A 21,036-nucleotide genomic window follows, 5' to 3' on the forward strand; every position below is an offset into this window, starting at 1 on the left:
TTGTACACTGGCTTGTTCTGCATTGGATACTTTTTAAGGTTCAGCATGTATATAAACACATGACTCTCATTGTTATTTTTGGATGGTTTAACTTCATTTAATAAGCTTTCATGTTTTGCTTTATGGAAAAATGAAGGCAGCCACAATAAAAAAACAGTTACGAGCTATGTGATTAAGAAAATATCACACTCAGCGAAGTTTTATAAGAAATGTGATCAAAGCAAAACTGCTAAAACATCTGTGCTCATTATTAAAGTTAATTTAATATCATAATTATTTGACTTTGTTAATCTATATGAGTGCGAGTTCTTGGGCACCTCACTTTTGCACTGAGAATGCAAGTAGATAAAACTATAAATGGGGACAGAAATACTTTTTTGTTGTTGTTTTTGTTTCATTTTTCAGGGACCTTGAGGTCATCGACGTTCTCCTTGTTTAATGAGGCTACTGGTGCTAATGAAGCTGAAGATTTGCTAACCGCTAGCAGTCCAATTAGCCATCCGCCTCTCTTTGAAGACAAACTACATACTGTGCACTTGCTGTGGGGACTAACAGTGGACAGGGGCTCAGAGGGCAATGAGGGGCTACATGGGCGCGTTGGTGAATTCACGCAATATTACACAGCTAACAGAGTTTACATGATGTTAATGTATGCAATGAGCGGTTCCCATTACAAGTCAATTATATAGTGACATTAATGAGGATAATGTGCACTGGAGGGAGGTTCAGTTCTTTGTCTAAGAAAGAAAAATAACCATTTATATAGGTCAGCACTTGCTACATAAGGTATTGTTCCTGCTGGGTTTTATTGGAATTACTGTTCATTTGCATACAAACAACAGGCATTATTGTTTCAACACAGATTACTGAAGCTGAAGAATAGACAGAAGCAGCCAAGGAACCAGATTTAGGTGTCGTCCAGGTGCAGGTTGGTGGGGGAAACAAACATGGGTCTAACTACCAACACAGAGTCACTAAACAAAAGTGACAAACAGAACAAACTGTAATTTGTGGTTCACTTAGCTCTACACTTAAGAGTTGATATATTGTTTGTTTTTTTCAGTTCATATATGCTAAAAATAATGATGAACCTTACATTTTCTCACAGGAGTTAGAAAGTTAGGTTGCTACTGCATGAATGTGATGTCGATAACTGGGAAAGGACATTTTTTATTAAAAGAATTCCTACATGCTCTGACCTTTCAGTTCAAAGTACTAAGCAAAAATACGTGGTGGCCAAAAGTAGAGAACTGTTGGCACCAGGCTTCTCTCAGATATAAATATATATAATTTGATAAAAGCATCAAAGCTCTTTACTTAAGTTTAAGAAATATTGGAATTGTTGGAATTGTGGCAAAGCTTTTTAGGTGAGAGACATGAATCCAGCACATTAACGGCACCATATACTCAATAAAACATGATCTGACTCCATTACTGATAACCAGATATTAAAGGCTATAAGTGAATATGCCAAAATAAATAAAGATTAACGTCAAAGCGAAACGGCTTTAGTCAGGATTTCCCTTCTATCATTTTCTCAACTTAATGAGAAACAATGACTGACTGCTCATCTGCTCCCAGCTGTCACACCGGATCACTCAGAAATTAATTTCCCGTCATTCACTTAGTCCATTTTGCCTCTGGTCTGCGAAAAGCCTGTCAAGCTAATCAGCTCAGACACGATGCATCACAAAGAGGGTTGATCATATGAGCAGATTAAAACCGGAGTAAATTCCATCCCAAGGTAAAGGAGAGCAAACGCTGCTTGGCGCTCACACAAGTCTTGTCTAAACTAATGCAGGGCAGTAAAGAGCAGTGGAGTCCGGTGTGCTACAAGAGCACTGAACTTTACTCACACCTCGATTCAATTAACATCAAATTGTGCAGTTCTTTATTAAACCAGGTGTTGTGAGAATAAAACCCAGCATAACCGGGTAGCAGGAGACAGCTGCTGCAAACAAATGTTTAATCCGGAGCTACAGAAATCAGCCCAACGTCTGTGTAGTGTTTGTATCAGCTGACCTGGCTTTCTCAATAAATCAGGGATGAAATGTGATCTGATCTTCATCAAAATCACATGGACATGTTGAATAAAGACATGAAAGGTCATGACTGTTTTATCAGAAACATTGTGTTTGTTGATATTTGTGATTTTAGGCAACGATAAGATCACATTTTATCACCCATTTACCCAGAAAACCCAGAAACCGCACACCTGTGCCATTACTTTTTCTCACAGCTATAAAGAATTAAATAGTGTAAGTTCATACTTGAGCAAAAGGTTAATTTAGTTAAAAAATAAATAAATACACTGGTCCTCTTGTTACTGATTAAGATGGTGCTAATTTCATCTGATTCATATTCGGCTGGGTACTCTTTAACAATGCATTATTTTATGTTTACAATATTGTTTGTCTCTGAATAATATGCAAATGTAGTAGAAGTAGAAAGAAGCAGAAGCACGAAGTAGCATCAAACAAAAATAGTTATGCATTATACAAGAAACAGTTGGGATGCATGTAGTTATTTTCCACTTCTGCTTCTTGGCGAATGTGCAGCAGCGTGCTGAGGAGGACCCACCTCCTGCTGCGAGCCAGAGGCCCAAATCCAGTGTGGAGGCATCTGGAGCCCTTTTTGTTCACCCATTCCAGGTCATACATACATACATCTGCCAAGCGCTAACCGTTCATACACACTCAGTGTTACTGTACCCATCCGTGCATGAGTGGAGGAAGAACAGCCGGTAATTAAATGGGTCAGGAATATGAGTTTTTTTGAGGCGTAACTGATACATGTTAAAGGTGCTACATGACATTGTTATTTCAGGTCTGAGGCAATAGTGTCTCACTGTGTGCCACCCTGTCTCTTAGAAATTACATTTATATACAACTAATCACGAATGGCCAAAATGTTTTGTAGGAACCATTAACACAAGTGGATTCTTTTTTTCTTTTAACTTAATGAAAGTGTGTTAAAACAAACAATGATTTTTTTATGTATCAATAAAATGTTCACAACATATTTGTTTCTTTGTTTTCCACCAAAATGTCCAATCTTGTATCCACTCGTAGTATCTATACTATTATTTGACTTTTTATGAAGGTGTTTAGGTATCCACAGAACTTGGTTAGGGAGAGGCCATGCACCGGTTTAATATAACGCACTACATGAGTATTCATTCGTGCTATTGACAGCCACAGTCCACCTCAACCATCTCCTTGGAAATCTGCTGGAGTTATGTGCTTAGTGACTGAAGGGTGGAAATACAGGGTTAGGGTTTAAAGATACCAATGCAGAGTATTATGGAATAAAATGTACCAGCAAGTCCTGGTCTCTGGTGTCACCTGAAACTAAACCTGTTGAAACTACAGCACCTGTCCTCACATAAACTATTATGACCTGCAAACAGATTATCAAACAAAGTATTAATGGAGCACTGACAAGCCATAATTTTACAAAAACAATTTCCTTTGTGCCTTGTTTTGTGTAAAGATACAGATATTTTTCCTCAACAGTGCACCAAGGGTTTAAGAGCCCTGATTCCAAATCCTTTATTTTATCTATGCCTCACACCTTTATGGGAAAAGTGTGATGTATTCCATAAATGCGATAACAATATAACCAAAGGATTAACTGATCCCAAGTGTCCTGAAAGAGTTCTTCTTGTTCACCCATGCTATATCCTACTTCTTACATGGCAATTCGCCTTAAAAATATGAGCAAATAATAAATAAATAAAAATGTGTCCGAATTTTCCAGACGCCAAGGTAACATCATGAAACTGCTTGTTTGGTCAGACGAACAGTCCAAACCACAAAAATCTTCAATAGCAGCCAGTCCTTCTATTGAGAAGTCGAGGCTAAGAGTGCTTGTTTTCCATCTTTCATGAAAAATTACAGCACAGTACACTTTACCTTATTATTACTTTTTACATAAATCATACATTACCATTAATTATGTTATGTCCTTTAATCCTTTCAGCTCTAATGGGATTCCAAGCAACACTAGAAATTTTAAAAAGTACTAACTCGAGAGCGACTGTGTGCTAAGAGGAAAATGAGTTTGCGAAGAGGCTGAGACCTGGTTTTGTTATGGAAGCTCATAGAACAGCCTGTTACAAACTGCTCTTTCATTAAAGAAGAACAACTGGTACATTCTCCTTGGGATCGTCTTTATTTGTATTCAGAGGTCAGAGTGGAGGAGACGCACAGGAGAAGAATACAGACGGGCCAAACCTGGTGAGAGACACGGGGGGGGGGGAAAGCTCTGCTGGGATGTGAGCCCAGACATTCAGGACTCAATCCTCACATGTGGTTTCAAACCTCTCCGTGCACAACCACTTCTCCTGTTTTTCTGGGACATTTTGTCTTCTCTTTGTATTCATGCACCGTACAAGTCTGCAAGAGTGTGCCACAGGGGACTGTCACTGCGCGCAGGATCAGCTGACGATTTTGACTTGATGCCAACAGCGGCTAAAGGAAAACTTGTGAAAGTTTGTCTTAAGAAGACCTTTACTTGATATTCTGCCATTGTCAGAGGACGAGAGTGTAAAGCAGCGGAGTCTGAGTCTGAGCTGATGGCTGACGTTTTTTTGTTGTTTTGTTTTCCAAATCTACTAACCATCTTCTTCATCCCCCATAGAAATACAGCAATAACACAACATAGAGGAGGAGGCGCACAGTCCTGACGCGATCAGCTACACTCCGCCCTCATAATAAATTAATTGGCATCAAGTATTCAGACAAATTCTGAGAATATGGGTATACACACTAGATGAGAGATCTGATGAAATGCCAGTCTGAGTCAAACAAACAGCCCTTTTTATCCTACATTCTGTCTCCCAGAAAAGCTTCTGCTGAGCATGCAGGCTCTTTCGCAGCTTCACATTCATGCAGATGAAATAATTCCTCTCATGGACAGGAAAATATTACAACGGTATTTGGCTGCTGCCTGCAGCAAAGGCCATAAACAGAGGGACTTCTATGATAGCTCCATCTGGACGAGCTGGAAGACAGACACAGGAGGGCTGAGCTTTCTACAGTGAGCCATCAAAGAAGAAGAAGCTTTGCTACACTTCCCCCAAACTATGGGGCTGCCTTCACTGCAGGCCTTCATGCTCAGTTTCAAATTAATGCTCGGACATCTTTGATCACAGATCATTACCTCCAGTGAGAAATCACATCTCGTGTACAGTAGATATAAAGTGATGGTGATGTAGGAAATCCACAAGCTGAGTTCATCTAAACAAAGACACATGAAAAGGATACCAGTGTTCAGTGTCGTTCTCTGTTGTATAAATGGAAATATGTATTTCAACCTTATACTGACTTTAATTCAAGCTGAAAATATGTCAATCAGGAGCAGCACACCCACTAATAAGGTTGGATCAATGGTCAAATAGTGAAGCCCAGGACGACATGTTGACCAACAGTCAAAAATCCAAAGTTATACAGTTTGCTATGATATATGACAGAGAAAAACACTACATCTCAATGCTGAGAAGCTGGAAATCGGGACCATTCCCATGTTTGCCAATGAAAAGAGAGCACCTGCACTGACAGTGGCAAAAAACTCATATTTCATATTTCTTTAATGAAGTCGCACTGTTTGGTCAGAGCTGATAGAAAACCCACTTGAATCAACATGGGTATTTCAGACAGTGACACACAGACCTAAGACCAGTAGCAATACAACAGGACCCTGCCTGGCTTGATTAGACTAAATGAGTTTCAACCAAGTCAGTCCAGGTGGACTTGTGAAGATCTTTAAAAAGACTGTCTAAATGACAAATCAATTAAAAAAGGCTTTATGTCTTTATTTAATCAACCGAGGTAAATTACTAATCCAGAAAATGCAGCAGAACCAAGTAAATTGACAGATGTTAACTAAAATGAATACAAGTTAAGACTAATGCTACACATAACATCAAGGAAAATAATTTAATTAAACAACTCTTTATGTGTAAATAAATAAATAAATAATAAAATAAAAGATCTAATACAAATTTAAAAAAATATCATCTTGGTGATTCCAGAGCCTCACAGTTCCTTGATGGTTAAAATCGACTGTCACGACCATAAGATTTAAGAAAATGTTCAGTTTCTTATTCACTGGCTTCACACACCATTGTTGTGCTGATGTGCTGTGTGCCCCAAGTCATCACTTTCTAATCCTCTCTTAGTGCTTTCTTTATCCCTCTTCTCAACCTCAGTACCCCCTTACCACCCAGAATCCCTGATCCGTAAAACAGAAACTACACCCTCCTGTGCGGCCTCACAGCCAAATGCTACCAGTCGCTCCTGGAGTAAAGAAGATACTCCGCAAACTGCCAATAATGGAGCCTATAAAGCTCTGTGGGTTGTAAATAGCCGGTGAGGAGGTTGGAGCAGCAAAAACCAACTGTCAATGACAATATTGGCTGCACTTTAAGTGTACCAAAAACTGCAGATGGGAAAGTTTGCAGGAGGTCTGATACAAGAGGAGATGATGTATAAAGATTAAGGTAATTGAGCTTAAATAGACCTCAGTATCCAGTCAACCAAGCTGTTTCAATATTTTCATGCAAGAAATGCATGTAAAAGCTCTTGATAAAAATGACCAATAATGATGTATCCAATAGCACAATTGCATCGATGCATCTTTAAAGAAAGAAAAAGCAAATAATGCTGCAGTTGGCTGAACTGTCCTTGTGCCAAAGAGCAGTACAGAAGAAAAATATGAGCTCAGCTTGCATTTCTAATGTTATGTGACTATCTTATTGCACCAACAGACCATACCAAATTGTAGTGTTGAAACTATTAAGTCTATAAATCAATTAGGTTCATTAAATATTTTGATAATATCCATTGGACAATATCCATCCAAGTTATTCATCAAGAAAAAAAAAAAAAAAAAAAAAAAAAAAAAAAATTCAATCAATGTTTTAATGTTTTTTCACTACTGTAAATTGAATGTCAGTGTCCTGGCCATAAAGTCAAGACCAGTATCTTAAATACCAAATCTGCTTATACAGTCTGTACAGTGCAACTGCCTATACCCCTGACCCCTGACCATGAAGAGATTCCTTATTAACAAGATGTCCAGAGTCTTTCTGTGAAAAAAATACTTGTAAAAGTTTGAGTTTGAATTATATTTTATACAGTTTTTGTTTCCATAGACTGTGTTTCCATAATGAAGTTGGGCAACACAAAGACACAAACTTTTTAAGATAACTCATCACTTACATTGAAATCACTTTAGGGGAGGAATTTTTTCACAGCCAGCATGGACAAGAGGAACATCCGCTGAGACCAAAACTTTTAAAGTACCTTCGGATATGTGCGTATTGTTTTAAGACCGGTTTGAAACAATATGATCCTATTTACTGAGCTTTGCAATATTGCTGTTAATTTTGGGATATAACATCATGAAAACTGCAGCCACCTCTTGAATTATGAATGCAGTAACTCACATTATATCATTAAGATCCAACCATCCTTCCTATTAAAAAGAGTTAAAGGGCAACAAACTGCCATCAGTACGTGTAGTACTAAAGGGGGATACAATTCAGGTTCTATAAATTCTATAGTAATCCTAAAGTTAACATAAAAAACCCCATGTTCAGCCTGCCAGGGGGAATACAAAGTGTTGACCAATAAGACTGAGTTGCCCTGGTTTCTGCATCCACCCAAAAGAAGTTAAATTCAGTATAAATGAGAGCGTCAGCTGAGTGCTTCCGCAGAGCATCATTTTTCACCATCTATGCATTAAGGCAGACAACCAGAACTCTGCTGTGGTTTCACAGCCCCTGGGGACTTTCAGCTTTGCAGAAGCAGGACAACCTTTTTGCTTTTCTTTTTGTCAGTTTCTTTGTTCCGCTGAAAGTGTTTCTCCTTTCAGGCTCTGCTTCCTCTGACCTCTGAGAGCCGACCGCTCTGTGTCCACATTCCTCAGCCACCGAAAGTGTCTGGTCCAGTCCAGCAACATGACACGCCACAACCACATACCAAAATAGCACAGCAAGGGAAAACACTAACTAATATTGAGCAGCTCAACAAGTCTCCATATGTGCAGAACCGTGCAGTATATACACTGGGACAAAGTGAGGACAAATATGAAGCAAAGCAAGCATTGTGGTTTGATGTTCTCTTTGACCAGACAATGTTAGCCAGTTCACCGTGCATCACTTTGGTTGTGGGATTGATAAAAATATATTTCACTACATGACCACAAGCCTTTAATTGGCAAAAACATGAGCCCTGAAAGTGTTCAACGACAACACTTCACTTATCTGAAGGTCAGCTCCTCTTGCAGGAGACTGACTGATAACTTGTGGCTGTCTCACATTGTGGAGGTGTCACAAAGCCAGAGCACTTTCTGTATTCAGGATTTGAAGGTCAGGGAGAGAGAGAGAGAGAGAGAGAGGTAGAGCTGATCTTTTCATCTCAATCCTCTTTCACGTGGCATAAAAATGTGGTGAAATAGGATGAATAGAAAGTGGGGACGACGGTTTATTCATGCAACTGCAGATATCTCCAAAACGGCAATTAAGAAGTTCTTCTCCCCACAGAGCGGCTGGTTTTTCTTGGCCAGCGGGAGAACACAGACGCTGAACAGGTTTTTAATGGTATAATGCTGCAGACTAACTGATTATTTCCCCACTGAAACCAAAGTGCAGGCATCCTCTGGGCTGTGGCAGGAAGGTGTACTGTGACGTTGCAGAAGATTTCAGTAGTAAAGGAGATGATCTGAGCAGGAAAGCTTTATTCTCCCTTATGACTCCACAGTAATTAAGAAGACTGATGATCACACTGACCGACCCTGAACACAAAGTTCAAGTATAGTAAATATTTCAGCAATGGATATACAGCAAACTTCTTATATATTTTAGAGTTAAAGGAATTGTTCAACAACTTCAGTAAGGAGATGAGAAGACTGATACAAGTCTGTGTGTATCACGTATGGATTTGTGGCCAGGATAAAGCTAGCTTGGCACAAAGGCAGGAAACATGAAAGCAGTACCTTTTAAATCTACATGGGGACTGGGTCCCCTTTCATGGAGGCAGCCATGTTGCGCCATGTTTCTACAGTGGCCCAGAACGGACAAACCACTGGCCCCAGACGGGGTATCATGTTTTGTTTTAAAAGTGACGGCCACCGTACACTCCCTCATGCCTGGAAGCGGATGGACGGAGTGTAAAGGGTTTCCCAGAAGGTTGCATTCTGCAATCTCACCACTAGATGCCACTATATCTTTTACATTTCACAAATTGCACCTTTAATTAAAACTGTTTCAGTTACAAAAACATACCTAACGAACCCGCTAATGTTCACTAAGTTTACATTAAAAATCATTTGGTTAATACACAAATACACAATCAAGAGTGAAAATGACCATTTAGTGGATTTATGTTTACACCACATACACTACCTGCAAAAAGTTTGGACACACTTTCCCTTTCAATCCACTACATGTCAGGGCGAAACACTTGACATTTTTTACTCCACTGCAGCTGTCACTACATGTATGACAACTGTAGTTACTTTGAAACATGCAAAAACATACCAAGATCTTATAAAACAAGATGCAGTTTAAACAACCCAACACAGAACACTCAATTTGCAACGGAGCGACTGACAGGAGGACGATATGATGAAAGAGATGCCACACAACGACCGTAAAGACAAAATGTGCACATCATGACAAGCAGAAACCTACACTCAATGGTTGATGGTACAGTTAGAAATTCCACAGATGCTGAGGGAAGGATAAACATTGGAGAAATGTGATGAGGATGAGAAGCAAATAAATGTTTGATGAACTAGGGATGGGCAGATTGATCGCCAAACTATCAGTACTACAGGCCCTAATGTTGTATTTTGGGTATCAAACAGGAACCGAATGTACCAATACATGACCTCTCTGCCTTAATTTTATGATATAATGTTGACGTTCCTTTAAAGCTAGCCTATTCCAAGTTTTACACTGTTCAATTTTCAATATTTAGCTAATTTAACACTGACCTTGTTTTTTGTGCCACACATCAATATTAACCACACTAAATCATAAATTATACATAAATAGTCTAGTCCAGTCTTTACTGCCATTTCAGCAGAGTTTGCTGATGGAAGACACAGATATCAATAACAGTGATCTGATGCTTACAATTAGCACATCAACATCCAAACATGCAGTATCGCCCATCCCCGCCATGCCGAGCCACAACAAAGAGACAACAGTGTGTTTGTACCTGTCTCGGTGTAGCGGGTACATTTTACAGCTCGCCGACAACTCCTCTGCAGCAGGACAAGAGAAAAGAGGGTCCAAGTTACGATGTGACCTTTAGCACTGATGCAACTCATTCAGTACTGAGTATCTGTAAATACCCAACGCTGATCCAAAAAAATATGCACGTTTAAACTGAAAAAAGAAAAAAAAAAACAAAAAAAACCCCTAAATCAATAATAAATGAATAAATAAAAATAACCAAATCACACCATTGATTTTATGACTTTCATGGACTGAGCAAAACTATTTAAAGACCAAACATATAACTTTTTGCACAGGGAACTAGGATCTGAGCACCTGTGTGTCTGACACATATTTTGTTCATGGACTTGAAGTGGCTGTTAATCAGGGCTCTTCTCTTCCTGGTGCTCGGTTCTGTTAAGAGGGTACAAGGGCTGCAGGCAGCAGCTGTGTGGGCTCCTACCTCTATGTGTGTGTGTGTGTGTGTGTGTGTGTGTGTGTGTGTGTGTGTGTGTGTGTGTGTGTGTGTGTGTGTGTGCGTGCGTGCGTGCGTGCGTGCGTGCGTGTGTGTGTGTGTGCAAAGTGATCCCAAGACTAAATTTCTCATTTTTATTTGTGCAGAGGTGACATATTAGATCAAGGTGCCAACAGCATAGATGCTTCAAATACATGGCATCAAAAGTCAAATCAGCTGTTTTGTTTCAGGTCTAATGCCAAACATCCTTCCTGTCACTGCAGATGTTACACAGCAGCTCTACGTAAGTGCTGATGTGCAGCTTTCTACCTGCACAGTGCCAGTCAAACTGAAAGAGACATGCACCACTGCCAGTTAATCTCTCATACCCAAATATACACAGTTTACTAATCTGTGTTTTATAATGAGTCTCACATTGTCTCAGAAACATATATTCTACATATTGATGGAGAATGGAAGGTTCCATATGTAAACACTGGCCTCTGAGGAAAGCTAAGAATGTTCCTCAAATACCTATTCATTCAAAATTCAGTCTGAGAGTTGGTGCGCAGGTGCTCAAGAGCTATGTGCTGATTCCTATGGTGCTTCAGGTCTTGTCCATCATGTGCTGAGAGGAATATTACAAATCGTACAGGAATCGCTGGTATTTCTCTCTTTGTTGCGTGTTTGAGCAAAAATACCACAGATGTGGAAAACTGACCTCTTGAACACACCACTACCCGGCGGCTCACGTGAGGTGGAGGTTCGGCCTGGCGTTATGGACATTTGAAGGACGTGTCCCTTGAGTGGTCCAGCCACTGATTTGAGATGCAGCTGTTGATGCAATCTGGGCAATAAACACCAACATTATGCTCCATCACTGTGCAGTTTTAATGGTTTAAAGAAGTGTGACATCCCAGCGATTCCACTTGAATTTCACCAGACCTTCGTAAGTAGATTTGTCACGTTGGGGAGACGCTGAGAGCAAAAGGCCTCTGGTAATGTGAGGAGGGTTCAGGTGTTATTCGAACCAAGCCGAAAGCTTGCATTTGTAATTCAACACATGTGACACACACACACACACACACACGCTTCCAAGGAAAATTAAACTGAGCACAGTGTGACACCAGGGGCTTCCCAAAGCAAACCCATCCAGAATCCCCTGCACAACAATCACTTGGATGTGTGTGTGTTGTGTGTGTGCAAATAGCAGAGGAACAGAAAACAAGGAATCCCAGTAACTGGAAGGTGAATGATTGACCTCTGTTTGAAATGTTTTGTCATATGGCATCACAATACAAACCAACCACCCAGTGAGTCCAATGTAAAACAGCCACGGTCTCTTATCGACCTTCCTACAGTCACAGTCATTCAGGTGCAAACGGACAGACCTGAGGCTTCTGATTAAACTAATAGGATATTGTGCCTCAGCAATGCATATCATCATGTAGCTAAACAGTGGAAAAAAACGCAACAACATATGTGGACTGATTCTGATCATTTGCTCCAAAATGCTTTAAAAGGAAAGAAATCTGCTGTTAAAACCGGATCAAGCTCAGAAAATACCCGCAAGTCAGCCCGAAGTTCACTTTTTATGCATTTCGACATCTGAACTAATCACTTCCAGACAGCGGGAGTGGGAGAACTGTAAATTCCAGACACAGATCTTTAACTTACCCCATGCTCCGAGGATCTGGATGCTGTTTTTGTGGACTGATTCCACTCAGTAACTTTCTGTCCTTTTCTCCTCGCTGTCCAAACTGATTCTTTTCTTCCCTAAAATCCTGCAGTCACATTTCTGAGGGGGAAAAAAAGACAATTCACTTCCGACTCCACGTTCCCCCCGTTTCCCCTCCAGCAGCACTCCTCTCCTCTCAAGTCAGTTATGGTACTCCAGCCCGTCTCCCTTCCTTTGTCTGCGGATTTTCACGGCGATCAACACCGCGAATCTGTCGTCCCTGTGCGTAATTACGCACCGCGAACCGTTTAGCTCAGCTCTGCGCAGAGAACAGGCGAAGGAATATCGAGGAATTTCGTGCAGCAGAGTACTTTTGCTTCAAACCTCCGCCTGGACTTGTGTACAGTGCTCCCCTCCCGCCCTCTGTGCCAGATCACAGAGGGATCCCATTCAACTCTCGGTGGTACCGTGGAGCCTCGTCAAGCGCCATCTGATGGCCACAGTGCCAACTACAAACAAGCGCCTCCTAATTCCCACCTCGAACTTAATGTGTCAAAGTCAGAATGTGAAATACATCGCATGGGAATGACCTGTGGACAGATCCCCACCCCACCCCCAGTGCGTATTTACGGGGCATAACGTAAAAAAAACTTGAGGCAACTGAACTTAATGGTGGAATGGAAACAGAAGCAAAATAGCTGCTGACAAAAAGCTTCAGCAAATCAATCAGATGTTGGATGCTGCACCCGTTGTCTGCGTTAGTCTCAGGTTAAATTACATAACATTCCCAATGAAGCGGTTTATAAAGAAATATATTAAGGATAAAATCAAATCAAACCTTAAATATTTTCCTGTTGATTGGTGACAAACAAATATAATCCTGGAAATCCGATTTTAAAATACCACAATGCTCAGTAAACATACCAGGCTGCACACTAGGCTCTAGAGGAACATTAATATGCGATGTGTCAACAGGGAGTGAACATAAATTAGAATAATATCAATAACTGCTTGTGTTTATCTTACTGATATTCACATAAAATTAGGGATATTACGGTATTTATTTAAGGAGAGCTGTAGTAAACTTGATGAAAACAGTCCACTAAAATAACCCACAGAACATTAAAATAAAGAAATATATATATATATATATATATATATACCACACAGGAAATATACTGTGAAAATATCTTTGTGAATCTAATTTGACTGATTCAGTGATTTTTCTGCAGAGTGCCTGCTACTTCAGTAATCCTAACTCCTGCACTCTGCACCCTGATTTGATAACTCTCACTTGATATGACATGTCTGATCAGAAAAATAGAAATAATATGTGTAACAATATAAATATATAAGCAGTCACACAGAAACAGATTCAAAACAATGCAGTACTGCAGTGAATTCAAAGATAGGAAGTAAATGTATAAAATACCATGAAGTAGATTCGATTTTTAATTACATCAAGGTGGATTAAACAGAACTTTTGGAAGCATAAAAACCTTCAAGGAGCTGCTAATTGGTAAAAGAAAACTTGAAGATTTTTTCACCCACTTATTTCTCCTCGTCAACGCTTCCTACCAAAATGGTGAAAATCCCAGCTCACATGCTTAGAAAGTACTGCTCTTCACCTCATTAATTCATGCAGGCTTGGTTTGGAGTCGACGCTGATTTAAAATAAACCTCTTTTTTTATATGAATGTGGACTGAGCATTTGCAGCGGAGCATCAAATATAGTGGAAGAGCAATGGGAACAGCTCCTTGTGTACTAATCGTGCTGCTCAGTGGCCTGTTACAGCGACGCAGATGACTGCTCCTTGGTGCTTCAGGGAGGCTGCAGGGAACATCGGACTTGCAAACAACTCTTGTGTTCGTTTAGAAAGACACTTCTCAGCCAGCCTGAGGCAGTTTGCAGCACAGCTGGACATTCTGTGCAGGACAGAGTCGGCCCCCCAGGCCTCTGCCTTTACCACACAGGGCATTAATCACCTCTGGCAGCCTAGTGTGCAGACACAGATGGGGCTTCTTGGTGAAGATCTCTCCTTTTCTCCAGCCAAGCAGCAGCTGAATCATACTCATAGTATCTTCTTCACGTTCAACCGTGGCCGGTGGGACGGAAAGTCAAAGACCAGTGTGATGTGGCAAATAAGGCACCATGTGCACTGGAAATGAAGCCTACACTGAAGATTAAATCTTAAATGGTTATCGTTTCCACAGAATCTGCTTTGCATTTAATCTTGTTTTCTGAACTTTGGTTTGGGTTTAAGGGAAATGGAGCAAATATGTGTAGATTTGCATGGTGACAAATGACCCTTCCACATATTTATACCTAACAAAAAACCGTCCCTCATCTCGTGCGTCAGATGTCATTACCATCAACATTTTTAACATTCAACCCCCCCCGGTCAGGATTTATAATGAAAACAATATATTTTTTTACATTTCAGCATCAGTATTTAACTAAATTCTGTCCAAAATGTGACCTGCACCATTGTTATATCCGTATCTATCACAGGCCAGAAACTCTAATGACCAGACAGTAAATTGTGGCTGTAAACCTGCCACAGCACACATTAGACTGCTTCAGGTAATTGCTGAATAAAGCTCACTAACATTTTCAGGCTAATGTAAATTTTAAACAATAAAACTACAGGCAGCATTAGCAAAAGGAATTCTCAGACTGAAATTATATCAGGACAAGCAATAAAATTCTTTTATGATTTTCCACATCCTGGTGGCCATTAATCATGTGGGGAAAACAGACCATAAAATAAACTACCTGACATGAAGTTATATTTGTCTGCCCCATGAAGAAAGTAAAAGGTTTTTATCGATCTGAAACTCTGTCGTATGTCATCGTCAAGGTGTGTATGGTGAGACTTCAGGACAAGAAATCTCTATCAAATGGCTTCAAGTGTGAAAATGTCTGTGTTCTTCTGAAGTCTTTGGGCAAGCAGGAAGATAAACATATTAATTGCTTTTTGTAACATTTGCCGGATACTTTTTAAGCAAATGTATCACAAATTGCAACAGTTACTGTCGTCTGTAAAAACAGGTGGATATACCAGGTTTGTTAGGGTGGCTGCAGCCAAGGATCTGGGAGCAGGTGAAGAAATTCTGGGTAAATTGTGTGCAGATACAAGGAGCTGATCAGGAGGAATCATTTTTAGCACCAACTTTTTGGTGATCCCGTAGTCACTGTGGCAGATTAAGAAATCAACATCCATCTATTTCCTACACCGCTTATCCTGTGGAGGGTCAGAGGGGTTGGAACACACCCCACCTGAAGATTTTGTAAAACATCCACAGATAAATATCATTTGAATCTGAAAGTCCTAAAGATTCTGTATGATTAGACAATCCTGAGGTCTGTCTCATGGAAGGGTCATGTTGTGCTCACAGAGTGCGTATTTCTATATTCATTTGATTCATTTGTAGGCTTGAATGTGCACAGAAAGATCATAGTGGGGCCCCACGGCTCAATTTGCCCCAGTATGGAACCTTATTAAAATATAAACTTTATAGAAAACAACAGGAACACACTTGTTACGGGTTGATCAACTATTATAATAAATAAATTATTTAAAATGGTCAGTTTAGCAATAAAAATCTGACTTATACCTTTCATGACGTGACGCAGACATTTGGCCAACAGAGGGCGACACCACGCTGCTCCAGTCCTTAACCCGCAGAAGAAGAAAACAACGTCGCATCGTCAACGTGGTAATGAAGCGACACACGAGGATCATTTACTGCAAATGATAATATTTTAGTGATCAGTTTACACATTAAGTGCACAGACAGCGGAAATGGGGGACTTTTCGTCGCTGGGCCTCTCAGACTGGCTGGTTAAACAGTGTAAACAGCTGGGAATCAACAGACCAACACCTGTGCAGGAAAACTGCCTGCCAGCCATCCTGGAAGGTAAGGAAGGAAAGGAGTCCATATGGGAGATACAGATCTTCATTGGAATTTCAGCCGATTTAATGATTAGTTATTATTATCATCTAAGGAAACACATTGAAGAGACTAACTACTCAGACTCAGCTGACGTTGTTTTCGGGCATATTATATAACCCGATCAGCTCTTAGTTACAGATGTTTTTAAATTAGATTAGTTTCAGTGATCCAGGGCTCTGGAAACCAGTCCCATAACATTATTCATCTTACTTGAAATAACGTCACAGAGTTGAGGTTGTCAACCAGACTGTATAAATTTAAATTTATACTTTATATTTTCGAAATTTGAAAATTGTGGCATCAAAGTTTAGCCGAGTTTATCAGAAAACCATAAGATAAGTGATATTTAAAGTGAGGGTCTTCAGTGTTTGTGGGATCTGGTGATACTGAAGGACTCTCTGAGGAATTGTCTATTTTAGTCGTGGAGTTTGGTTTGACACAGAGACCATTTGGAATCCCAGGTGTCCAGTAGACCAGGACCAGGACCAGGATCAGGACTCAGAGCAGGTGGATCAAAGTTGTGTGTGCTTTCTTTATTCTGCACAGGTCGGGACTGTATGGGCTGTGCCAAGACAGGAAGTGGGAAAACAGCAGCGTTTGTGCTGCCAGTGCTGCAGAAACTGTCAGAGGACCCATATGGCATCTTCTGTCTGGTGCTCAGTCCTACCAGGTGACTGTGTGTTACTGACACAGTTAAGCAGGAAGTATCGCTTAAGATGAACTATATTGTGGTAAATGTTTGTGAATGTGATGTCACGCAGGGAGCTGGCCTATCAGATCGCTGAGCAGTTTCGAGTCCTGGGGAAGCCTCTGGGCCTGAGGGACTGCATCATCGTTGGTGGGATGGGTAGGTCTGTAGACGGCTGTAGGCAGGAGACACATCAGACAGATGTCTCTCCTTTGTGCTGACGTTGTCTCTGCTGTTGTCACCCACAGACATGGTGAGTCAGGCCCTGGAGCTTTCCAACCAGCCACACGTGGTCGTGGCGACACCGGGTCGACTGGCCGATCACATCCGCAGCTCCAACACCTTCAGCATGAGCAAGATTAAGTTCCTGGTGAGTTCAGGAGCGGTTCATTGTCTGCTTTAACTCGTATGTTCTGGATTTACTGGCTGTCACAAGGCCACACAGTAAATACACTAAAAAGCTGTGCATGTGTGCACCATAACCCTTCATTTTGATTATTTGGTAGAATTTGTTTTTAAAACACAGATATTACAGAACTAATTTGTACATTTTTAAATGTTGTCATGTCTTTTAAACAGCTAATCAGTTATATTGATTTGGCATTATTGGTACAAATACTAAAAACGAGAAACACTGAACACTCTAAAAATGAGAAAGTTCACATCTGGATGCTTGAGAATAAATTTTAATCCACTGTTTTTTTTTTTTTTTTTCCTCTGCAACTGTCGTCTTTGGGTTTTTGTCAGATTTTGGATGAGGCGGATCGGCTGTTGGAGCAGGGCTGTACCGACTTCACCAAAGACCTGGAGGTGATTCTGGGGGTTTTACCAGCTAAGCGACAGACGCTGCTGTTCAGCGCCACGCTCACTGACACCCTGCAGGAGCTGAAGAGCATCGCCATGAACAAACCTTTCTTCTGGGAGAGCATGTCGGAGTGAGTAACCTACTGCTGTTTACGGGAACGTGTTGCAGATTTTCAAGATGTCTGAAAGACCAGCTTGGTGTAGTTTTCAAACTGACTCAAATTGTAGATTGTGGCTGTGTTTAACTTTGTGCACAGAGGAAAACTCCATGTAATCCCTGAGTTATTCCATATACTTTTAGTATAAATAGTAGAAGACAACAGTCAGGGTCAACTCATTCTGTGCCTGGCGACCCTTGGAGGATAAGCATTAGATAATGGATGGATGGGTGTTGATATTGTTTTCTAACAAAGGGTGAAGCAAGGGTTTTGTTCATTTTGAACTTTAAGCTTGGCTGAGCTGCACTGTGATGATTGGATTCTTATTCATTCATCCGTTCTCCTTCATTATTTGTGTTTACTCCTGTGAAAGGATGAGATCATTTTGGTTTGTGCACTGAAGCCAGGTTGGTGATTCCAGCTGCAGTTTGAGCAGTTTCATCTGGCTGATCATGACCACAGCACAGAGGGAGTTCTTTTTTTTTTTTTTAAGCCTGTTTCCACTTTCTGTGCACAGACGAGTCCTGATTGGTGGTGAAAAAGCAATTGAGCATTCCCCCTTGTTTTTTTTTTCATCTAATTGGGCCTGACTGTACCAGCTTGTGCACTGTGACCACAAAGATGTAATATCTGACGAATTATATCATTGTCAACAGGACACGAACAGTAGAGGAGCTCGACCAGAGGTACATTCTCACTCCTGAAAAGGTGAAGGACGCGTACCTGGTCCACCTGATCCAGACTTTCACTGACAAGCATGATGACTGGTCCATCATCATCTTCACAAACACATGCAAGTAAGAAACCAGAGATGTTTCAGAGCCCATATAGGGTTTTGATTAGGCTAGGGTTAGTGTTAGGGCTTTAATATGATTGTATTAAAAACAGCATACCTTTTGGCTTTTTAGAAATTTCCTATCAAGGTAAAAGACATTTGTCTTTAAAACTTAAACCTGAGTGCAATCAGTAGGAGGGGTGTTTGGTGTTATTCATATGTAAAAGTATATTTATCATAAATTTGTTATCCTTTTTTTTTTCTTTTCTCAGGAACTGTCAAATTCTCACCATGATGCTGCGGGAATTTAATTTTCCAACCATCTCACTGCATTCCATGATGAAACAGGTGAGACTAGCACAGCTTCCAAATGCATTTTCATGGCTCTAAGCTGTCATTTGTTTAACTGGTCAATTAGGTTTGAAAAGAATTTGACTTTGTATGAGAGAAAGGTGAGAACAGAGATTTCCTCCAGCACAATGATGTCGTTTATCAGTAGGCCTCAGAGCGGCTCAGCAAGCCTGTGTCGAATGTGGAAATCATATTTATCCCATTAAAAGGACAATAGCAGAAGCAGAAGGGGCTTTGCGACGATACAGAGCCTGTCACTGTAAGGGATTAACGTAGGTTAAACCAGATGAATGGACCTGCACAATAAATGACTGCTCTGTTGTCTTCCCCAGAAACAACGATTTGCAAACCTCGCCAAGTTCAAGGCCAGCGTTTACAAAATCCTGATTGCAACAGATGTGGCTGCTAGGTGAGAGGAGCTGCCACATCTCTTAGGCATTTAAGTTTCAAAGTGGCTGACGATGAGCTGTGATCACGTTACTTTGACATTTTCCTCTGTTGTTTCTGACTTACAGGGGTTTGGATATTCCAACATGCCAGGTCGTCATTAACCACAACACCCCCGGTCTTCCCAAAATCTATATCCACAGGGTCGGACGAACAGCAAGAGCAGGTACTGAATGGAAAAACAACTTTTAGTGCGTTTTTAGTCAAATTTCCTGCTTAAGTTCAGAAACACACCGATCCCCCTGTGTTTCCTACTGATGGATTTCTCAGTAATGTTACATTTAAAATAAAAGCATCTTATACACAAAAGATTTATTTCTTCCATAGGAAGAAACGGAGTGTCCATCACACTGGTGACGCAGTACGACATCCACCTGGTCCACTCCATCGAAGAACAGATTCGTAAGTCGCATAGTTGGAATTCATTGCTGGTTCACAGAAATATCATTTCCTTTGTGTTTTTGGTTTAATCTCCTATGTAAAAAAGCTGTAGCCTATGGATAATGTTGATAGGTTTGGGAGACAGACCATGTACAAATATATAATGCATGATATTGGTCTCTGCAACCTCCCACATGCAAATGTGTTTTATACAGTATGCACGAACTGGGCTATTGTGTTTCTGCAGAGACCAAGCTAAAGGAATATCCTGTGGAGGAGAAAGAAGTCCTGAAGATCCTCACACATGTTAACGTGACCAGACGGGAGTGTGAAATTGTATGAATGCCTTGTTTCTTCATATTCAGTCATTATTCTCCTTAATTGAGCACAGTCAGAAAAATGTTGCAGTGCAGGAGACAATGCTAATGATAGATTGTTCTAAAAACTTTTAACTAACACTTTTTCCTAATGCTGCAAAAATGTGAAAATTGTGATGTTTGTCCAATGAAAATGATGTTTTTAAGGTAACCTTTCTGTATTGTAGAAACTCGAATCAACGGACTTTGATGAGAAAAAGGAGATAAACAAGAGGAAACAGCTGATCCTGGAAGGGAAGGCAAGTACATTTTTGTTCAACTAACACACCGTTCTTTTTGCACTGGTCACCTGTCCAGGGTGTACCCCTGCCTCAGGTTTAAATGGAGCAGTTCTTTCAATAAAAGTCATGAAAATCAGCTGTTTTGATCAATTGAAACTGACAGTAGCAACAGTCAGTAAAATAAATAATACATTGTCCTGTTGCTGATTTTTTTTTTTTGATTAAACTGCTGCTCTAGGATCCAGACCTGGAGGCCAAGAGGAAGGCAGAGCTAGAGAAGATCAGAAGCCAGAAGAAGTTGTTCAAGCAGAAAATCCAGGAGAACATTCAGAGACAGAAACAAGGACAGCTGAAAAAGAAACTGATGAAGAGAAAACAAATGAAAAAGAAAAAAGCAGAACAGGCATTGACGTGAAGACCACTTGTACTTCTGTATATACACGTTACTACTGTGCAATATCTGTGATATTTTCAAATTTGTCAGCAACTGCAAATAAATTTCATACCATCAACAGCT

At 40.4% G+C, this 21,036-nt stretch overlaps 2 protein-coding genes across 4 annotated transcripts in view; one reads left to right on the forward strand and one right to left on the reverse strand.

Moving 5' to 3' along the window:
- The window catches only part of homer3b (homer scaffold protein 3b), a 38,359-nt gene extending 25,586 nt beyond the window's left edge, over positions 1-12,773 (reverse strand). For 2 of the 3 annotated variants that reach the window (XM_026323476.2, XM_026323475.2), the window contains exons 1-2: positions 12,360-12,773; positions 10,230-10,275 (exon numbers count right to left, since the gene is read on the reverse strand). In XM_026323476.2, the coding sequence (XP_026179261.1) occupies positions 10,230-10,252 (23 nt within the window). In that variant the 5' untranslated portion in view covers positions 10,253-10,275; positions 12,360-12,773. The remainder of the gene's footprint in view (positions 1-10,229; positions 10,276-12,359) is intronic. The other variant, XM_026323477.2, reaches the window with a different exon arrangement.
- A 3,286-nt stretch (positions 12,774-16,059) lies between these two features.
- Positions 16,060-21,036, forward strand: ddx49 (DEAD (Asp-Glu-Ala-Asp) box polypeptide 49). The gene is made up of 13 exons (XM_026323136.2): positions 16,060-16,281; positions 16,864-16,987; positions 17,079-17,164; positions 17,254-17,375; positions 17,753-17,940; positions 18,624-18,764; positions 19,015-19,090; positions 19,426-19,502; positions 19,609-19,706; positions 19,868-19,942; positions 20,169-20,257; positions 20,466-20,537; positions 20,758-21,036. The coding sequence occupies exons 1-13, from the start codon at positions 16,167-16,169 to the stop codon at positions 20,932-20,934; spliced, it is 1,440 nt and encodes a 479-aa protein (XP_026178921.1). The 5' UTR covers positions 16,060-16,166; the 3' UTR covers positions 20,935-21,036.

Source organism: Mastacembelus armatus, chromosome 4 (genome assembly GCF_900324485.2).
Source record: "Mastacembelus armatus chromosome 4, fMasArm1.2, whole genome shotgun sequence".
Taxonomy (NCBI): Eukaryota; Metazoa; Chordata; class Actinopteri; order Synbranchiformes; family Mastacembelidae; genus Mastacembelus; species Mastacembelus armatus.

Bases quoted from the DNA above. Each gene is read 5' to 3' on its own strand.
- ddx49 (XM_026323136.2), top strand. From the start codon at position 16,167: ATGGGGGACTTTTCGTCGCTGGGCCTCTCAGACTGGCTGGTTAAACAG. The intron at 17,165-17,253 runs GTAGGTCTGTAG...TGTCACCCACAG, and splicing joins CATCATCGTTGGTGGGATGG to ACATGGTGAGTCAGGCCCTG. The intron at 19,503-19,608 runs GTGAGAGGAGCT...TCTGACTTACAG, and splicing joins GCAACAGATGTGGCTGCTAG to GGGTTTGGATATTCCAACAT.